Below are 8,015 nucleotides of genomic sequence, written 5' to 3' on the forward strand. Positions count from 1 at the left end.
TTAAAAATTAATTTTACTATTAAGTATTAACCTTAATTTTTATTTTACATCTTTAGGAGCGGGATAATAAATGTTTAAGAAGAGGGGGGAAAAGGACAAAAGAACCCGAAAAGAGGAGAAAAAGGATTCCTTAATTGTGAGTTTGTGACCGCAGGGGCGAATATTCGCATTGTGAAATTAGGGTTAGGGTTCATTGTATATCTCTGGCCTTATATAAATACTCATTTTTCCTCAAACACTCGTTCCATCTTATATCATACACTCTCTCACAGTCACTAGTGAAAGCATCTCAAAGAGAGAGAAAGAGAAAGCATCATGGCAGAACAAACCTTTATCATGATTAAGCCCGATGGTGTTCAAAGAGGCTTGGTATGTTTCTTTCCTTCATATTCCTCTTTTTAGTTTATTCTGTTATTCCTGCAACTTGAACTTTGCTTGTGGTGAATTATGATTTAAGTGTAAACTTCTATGCAAATTTTAAATGAATATTCCTTGTTGGTTTTTGTAAGTTTGTCTTTTTCAAATTATTAGGTTGATAAAGGTAGCTATTTTGTAAAATAGGTCAATGATGCTCTTTTTCCCCTTATAATATTTGAAAGAAAATTACTTTCTGTTTCAGGTTGGAGAGATTATTAGCAGATTTGAGAAGAAGGGATTTTACTTGAAAGGTAATTTCTTTTGTTTTTGTTACTACTTACTTAACATACGTGCTAAAAATTTAGCTTAGAAACTCCACAAATTTTTAGCCTTATTGAAAATTGAAATATTATATTTAAATACTTCCCCAAATGACGTGATGAATTTTGGTTCAACAGTGTGTGACTGAGTTTGCATGTAACTTATGCTAGTGATGAAGATTAGTAGGCACAATAGTTATCACTTTTTAAATTGGGAATTGAGGTTGACGAGTGTTTCTTTGACTTGGGCTCAGGTTTAAAGCTCATCACCGTCGACCGCCCTTTTGCCGAGAGGCACTATGCTGACTTGTCTGCAAAGCCTTTCTTTAATGGATTGGTCGAATACATTATCTCTGGTCCTGTTGTTGCCATGGTCTGGGAGGGCAAAGGTGTTGTCGCAACTGGCCGAAAGTTGATTGGAGCAACAAACCCCTTGGCATCTGAGCCTGGAACTATCCGTGGTGACTTTGCCATTGACATCGGAAGGTAACTATTTACTTAACTCATCTCTATCTAACTGCATAGTTTCGTATGTGCTTTCCATAGAGCTTGATCGTAGGTCTGTTAAGTAAATTTCAGGTTGACATAGTAAAATAGTTAATGTATAATCTTTTTGAAATAATTTTTCAAATTAATCATAAAATCAGGTGCACTTAAGTTAAAGGTTGTAGTGGTCTATGCCTGTGGATCCTTTCTAATTGGACTATTGGACCATGTCAGTTGTAGAATTTTAACATTGATAAGGTGGTCCTTAGAATTGGTCCCAAGAGACGATGGTGAAGATTCACCTGTGACATGATCAAGTGTTTTTTCCAATTAAGATTGTCTATCTTCAACGTATTACAACAAAGTAATCAAACTAAGTCTGGTGGTGAATTAGTATCTTAAAGCTAAACCCAAAGTTTGACTCTACCGGTAAAATTTTTAGTAAACTTAAGAGTTCGATAACCTTGACTAGTAAGGCTGTGGCACTCTACATTATATAAATGAATTTGATCAATGTTCCTATTTTAATTATGTACATAAGTGGTTATTGTAAGGTTTGAACACTTGTTTTAAAGTTGAAGTTTATGGCATCTAATGTTAACATTGTGTGCAGGAATGTGATCCACGGAAGTGACTCTGTTGAGAGTGCCACCAAGGAAATCGCATTGTGGTTCCCTGAGGGCCCTGCTAACTGGCAAAGCAGCCTCCACTCTTGGATCTATGAGTAAATTTATAAAATATCTGGTTGATCATAAAAGTTGTTCCTTAATTTGATCCCAGAGTTGCTACTGGTTCTGTTTATTATCCCATTGTTGGGACTTTGTTTATTATGGTACTGGTTTGTTTGTCAAGCCATAGTTGTGTCATTTCTGTTATATTATAGTCTGAAAAAAAATCAAGCATCAAACTAGTTTACTTTTTCTTCCTGTGGATTATTGTAGTGCTTGAGTTATGAGCTGTTTATTATGAGGTTGCATCTTCCATATTTATTTCCGATTTTTCCACCTTTAACTCGAATTTTATCCTGATTTTTTTTGTCATGGAATTTTATCTTGTTTAGTAGTTACTACAACTTCTAAATATTAGTTAACACATGAATTCTCAATGTTTCCTTATTTGATGATGAGAAACGATGAGTTCTCCTTTTGGCGTTTCAATAAATCTTGTTAAATCTCTCTCTCGTGTACAAAAAATTGTCATTGTAAGAGGAATTTTGTTATGTCGGAAAATTTCCAGGTTTATCATTTCTAGGGCAATTTACCAATTTAAATAAATAGGTAATTTAAATAAATAGGTAACCAATATTACCAGAGTACACATTATGCAAACTGGATATTGAAATGCATTTTTTCCTTAAACTATGTAAACTGCGACCGGGGTATTGCGGTTCACAATATGAACGTAATTCGCTACAGGGGTGTCGCGGATTACGTTGGCGATGAACCATCACATAAACCGCTACAGGGATGTCGCGGTTTATGTGTGTTTGTGATACGTGCATAAACCGCTATAGGGGTGTAGCGGTTTATGCTTTAGTGTGGAATTAGGTTATTTTTCATGGAGGATGAGTTTTTGGATGAAAGTTTAACTTCTGTAAAGCGTAACATAGGCCACTGCTTTGATTTAATTGAAATTAGTCTGTTGTACTCGTAGAATTATCAAGAAAATTAGAACCCAGAGAGAATCACTGGTACATAGAGAATCGATAAGCAAATACAACTTCACTTAACAGTAAACACGACTAAAACAAAAGAACACAAAGAGAGAAAAATGCAACTTAATCCTGACGACCTAAAGACAACTATGCCTCGGCACTGGGGCGGATCCTCGCTGAGGGCAAGTCTTGCGAGTGTGTCCTATCTGTCTGCATAGTCCACATCGCTTCGGTCGACCAGTATTGGCCTCATCCATGGTGTTGCGGATTCTTGTTGACCTCGGTCGCCTTTCTCTGGCACGTCTCATGTTAGGATCAGGGATGATAGTAGGACCGGCGTATGGTGGCCAGAGACCATCTGGAATAGGGGGCAAAAATCCCATCCGGTGTACGCTGAACACCTTACTCATGGTATAAACCTCATGGAACTACGTAGCCCAGTCTAATCGGGACTGAGCACAGCATGTAATCGCATGGCAGCAAGGGTAGTGGAGAGCTTGAATGTACCTGCAGTCACGAGTGCGATCTCTAAGGGAAACCCGATACATCCCGAGCGAGAAGTTACTGATAAGAGTCGTCTCAGCCACGGTATACTCAGATTGATGTCTGTCGAACAGAATAACCGTGAACACCTCGCATCTTTCAGGTTGCGCTCTATCGCCTTGACCAGGACCTGGCAAAACCATTGGCCTGATCCCAACTGCGCCTCTGCTGTCTGCCCTCGGACGACAAAAAGTTCTACTAACCTCCCATATGTGGATTTCACAAGTGCAGTTACCGGAAGATTCCATGTTCCCTTCAGTACAGAGTTAACACACTCGGATATGTTCGTCGTCATGTGGCCGAACCGTCTGCCTTCATCCTAGTGTTGGGTCCATTTATCGTACTCCAGCTGGTTGGCCCAATCACACATGGCCGGATTCTCAGTCCTCATAATATCAAACCAATAGTCAAACTCGGCCTCAGTCTTCGCATACGTAGCATTCATGAGCATCCGTCTCGTATCCTGACCCTTGAAACTCAGAGCAAAATTGGCTGTAACGTGTCGAATGCAATACGCTCGATATGCATGAGGCGGTTTCTAATATAAAAATATTTTGATGCACCACAATATAAAAATTTTTATATAGTTATATAATTATAATTATTTTTTATAATTATTTATATAATTAATATAAAAATAATTATTTTTGTTTATATATCTGTCATGCACCTGGAAACAGCCTGGCCATCCACGGGCAGCCCGAGCTGGTATGCCACGTCCTGGAGCGTGATAGTACACTCTCCGAATGGCATATGGAAAGTGTTGGTCTCAGGCCGCCACCTCTCGATAAATGCGCTGACCAGAGGTTCATCCAACCAGAACCAATGCGCGTTCAGCCTAGCCAGGTGGTACAACCCAGCCCTCTCTAAGTAAGGTATGATCCTATCATGTAACGGCATATTCTATTGCCTATGGACATTATACACACATCGGGTTGGCTGCATTTTCAGAAATAAAGAACACCCCCTTAATTTCTAACAATAACATCACCAAACTATAGCTTATGTTTCTAGTCTTAAGCTACTTGGGTTTTGAAATTACTAATTTACCTCTCTACCTTGACTATTAAATGTTAAATGTCAAAGTTTAAATTTCAAATTTTCATTTTCAAACCAAAACCTAAACTAAGTCTCTATCTATCTAATTAATGAATTACTTCCTTAATATTGAATAAAATATACATTTATCAAAATAGTGTTTGGAAATACAGACACTTACCTCTTCATCGATGGTTCCGGCTACGTGAGCAACACCGTCGAGCCGGTACAACCGCCGTTCATCCTCCATTCTTCCAAACTACTCAAGAATTCGAATTTTCTCTCCCTTCTCTCTACTTTCTCTCTCTAACTTTCCTTCCAAAATACCTCAAATGATTTCCGCTACAGCCTCACGCGGTATATATAGACACCACTATACTCATAATCCGCTACAGGGTATAGCGGATTATGCACAAATGCCATTTGGTCATAAATCTACAGGGTGTAGCGGTTTATGAGTAACTCAGCCCTCAACGTAATCCGCGATACCCTGTAGCGGATTACGTGCAAATGAGTTCCGCTACAGGGTGTAGCAGATTATATATAGTTGCTTTTGTTGCATTTGCGTCTGCAAATTGCCAATGTTGTATTTGCGTAAAGGCAAGGTTGTCAAACTCGCGAGTCTAAGTAAACTCATGGAGCTGACCTAGACTCGACTCGCGAGTTAACTCGTAGACTCGTATGGGTTCACCTATTATGAAGTATATATATATACAAATAGTAGGAGAAGTAGTCGAACTCATGAACGGTGATAGCACGATGGAGTTGCGGATAGTGGAGATGTGAAGAAATACAAAGCAGAGGGTAACATAGGTAAAATTCACAAAGACAATGGCGCAAATCAGAGCAGAGATAGCAGACGCAGGTGAACAACGGCAGCTCGACGAGGAACGGCGACTGCGGCAGAACATGGAAAAAGTGAGACTTGAGAGAAACGACGCAGATGAGTGAGTTTTGAGTGAGTTTTCTTTCATTCTTTGGGAGTGTTATCGTAACCCTAATAAAAAAAGTGTTTTTTTTTTTGTTTCAAAATGACGCTTTTTTTTAGCAAAAAATGAAGAAAAACACAAACTCGCTAACTCGGTCCTAGACTCACGAGTTTGTCCGAGTTTGACCGAGTCTAGCCGAGTTTACTCACGATAGAGTCTATGCCTGAGTCAACTCGATTCCATATCTAAACTCGTAAACTCGTACGAGTTTACGAGTTAACTCGAGAGTTTGACAATAATGCGTAAATATTTTCTTCAATCATTTTATACGTGTAAATTGCCCTAATTTTCATGTCATTTGATATGATAAAGTAAAATGTTAAATTCTATACAAATAACAAAATAATGGGTAGAAAAATATTTTTTTTTATGATATCTTTTTGTTTGATAATTAAGAACTAATTTGTTATAAAATTAAATTTTATTTAAGATTTTATTATTGGCTGAAGGCCAATAAATTATTACATGTTTAAAACAGAATTAAAACTGCCAAATTTATTTAAACTGTCTAATGAACTAAATAATATTATATTCAAGAATTTGGATCCTCTAAAGTTTGAATTTTATTTTAGAAAATAAAGTATGATCTTTTTCCCTTAAATAATTTTTCTTTCATATTTATTCTTGGTCTCCATCTATGAAATAAATAATAAAAGATGACACTTTACACTCTAAAGTAAAATTTAAACTTTAGAATATCCAAATCCTATATTCTATGCCAATTCACAAAAATAAAAAAAGTTATAAGAAAGCAGCAGCACACATATTCGGTATTCCATTCCATTGTTGCTGCATTTTACTACCTCAGCTCCTCCGAACTTATTCATTGATTCTCACCTCTGGAGGCAACAGAAAGAAACATGCAATCCCCATCTCTCTATCTCACAAACACCTTCACTCACACTAACAATTACAATCATCACCTTGGCTTCAACCACTCCCTTTCTTCATCCCACAACTCCTTCTGCCCCACCTTCCCCAAATCATCACCATGCTCCAAAAGGGGCATCATAGCCCAATCCCAAAAGCCCCATAACAACAAGGGTGTCCCCAAAGAGGGTGGTGTTAGGGTAAGGCCATTTCTTCATCAAATTGTTATATTTCCTACTTAGTATCATATTCAATACTCGTATTCTTATTGGTGCTGCAACATATAGGTGAGGGGCAACAAGGAGAACGTGTGGAGTGTTGATAATGAACTTGCAAAGGTGGCTACTGAGAGAGAAAAAGGTAATAGTAGAGGAAGGAGGAACAGAGGGAGGAGAATGGTGAAGAGAAAGAGGCACAAGGGTGGAAGGGTCATTGTTACCGGTGCTATGTTGGTGGAGGTTGAGACTGTTCTTCAGACTCAGGTGTGCCCTCCATTGGGTCTCTTTCAAAATTGTAACTTTGATGCAAAGATGTTATCTTTTGAATATAGACATGGTTTATGATAAGATGCTGCGTGTTCTCCTCAACTGGGTCTCTTTCAAAATTGGAACTTTGATGAAGAAATGTTATCTTTTAGGATAAATGTTGTCTGATTTATGTATGTTGCTGAAAGCTTTGTTTGTGGGATAAGGCTTGGTTTGTTATTGTTGATGCAAGGTTATTATCTTTTTGCTTTGGCCAAAGAAGGGAATCAATATAAGGGTAATTTAGCTTCAGTACAGCGTTGTGGATGAAAATGGAATTTACTGTGAATTTTTGTTATGCTGAGTTTCTGTATAAGAATAATGGGATTAGTTGAACCAAGTAAGTTATTGCATATGATTACAAGTATATGCTTCTGCCTGCTAAGTGCTAAGTGCATTTACTGGTTTAGAGTGGCTGATATTCTTCCTTTGAATATCAATGGGGGATGGATTATTCAATTTTCTCTTTGTTATTCATATATTTTGTTCTATTTTGAATGTTTGATTGGAGAGGATGACCACATGGTATGAAGTTATTAGTGATGATTAGAAATTCAACCTTTTGTGGGGGTGGGTGACCAAATAAAGTTATGTCTCTTCCGAGTGAATCAATTGTAATATATTTTCTGTCATGAATGGCACTGATGATCAAATGTGCTTAAGCTAATATCATTGATGATGATATTATTAACGATTAGATTTGGGTTTGTAATTAACACTTCTTTGGTGCTCTAGAAGGAGAGTGTATGCATTGTACAATGTATTTAGGCTTTGCTTTTTGCAGAAATTGGGGTTTTCAAGCTTGAAAGTAAGGGATGCAAAAAGCTTATTCAATTTTTTCCTTTTAAATTGCTGAAAGATGCGACACAAAAACAAAAAGAGATAATTCAATCTTTTCTTTATGTGGATAAGTTCAAGTCTCAAATTCTTGAATATTGGTTGGACATTTTTTTGAAATCAGTTCTCTTCCATCTTATTGTAACTTTCTGTTACTCACTTTATATCTAGATGTTATTGATATCTCTGTTTAAACTTTGCACATTTTTTCTAGCTCAAGTTCTATTAAGATCATATTAACTTTGAACATTCTTTCAGGAACCAGTAATAAAACCGATTTGGAACACATTTGCTAGCAGTCTCAGCGGAATTTGGAAGGGTGTAGGTGCCGTGTTTTCTCCCATCACTGCTGAAATGGAGCCTATTGAAATAGGTAACAAGAATGAAAATCTATATG

At 37.3% G+C, this 8,015-nt stretch overlaps 2 protein-coding genes across 2 annotated transcripts in view; both read left to right on the forward strand.

Annotated features, from left to right (window-relative positions):
* Positions 66–2,089, forward strand: LOC107618504 (nucleoside diphosphate kinase 1). Its single transcript, XM_016320597.2, has 4 exons — positions 66–369; positions 620–668; positions 932–1,163; positions 1,777–2,089. The coding sequence occupies exons 1-4, from the start codon at positions 316–318 to the stop codon at positions 1,889–1,891; spliced, it is 450 nt and encodes a 149-aa protein (XP_016176083.1). The 5' UTR covers positions 66–315; the 3' UTR covers positions 1,892–2,089.
* The window catches only part of LOC107618816, a 4,397-nt gene continuing 2,460 nt past the window's right edge, over positions 6,079–8,015 (forward strand). Inside the window, exons 1-3 of the mRNA XM_016320984.2 lie at positions 6,079–6,457; positions 6,545–6,739; positions 7,877–8,014. Coding sequence (XP_016176470.1) covers positions 6,248–6,457; positions 6,545–6,739; positions 7,877–8,014 — 543 coding nt within the window. The 5' untranslated portion in view covers positions 6,079–6,247. The remainder of the gene's footprint in view (positions 6,458–6,544; positions 6,740–7,876; position 8,015) is intronic.

The sequence above is a fragment of the Arachis ipaensis genome, chromosome B09, assembly GCF_000816755.2.
Source record: "Arachis ipaensis cultivar K30076 chromosome B09, Araip1.1, whole genome shotgun sequence".
Taxonomy (NCBI): Eukaryota; Viridiplantae; Streptophyta; class Magnoliopsida; order Fabales; family Fabaceae; genus Arachis; species Arachis ipaensis.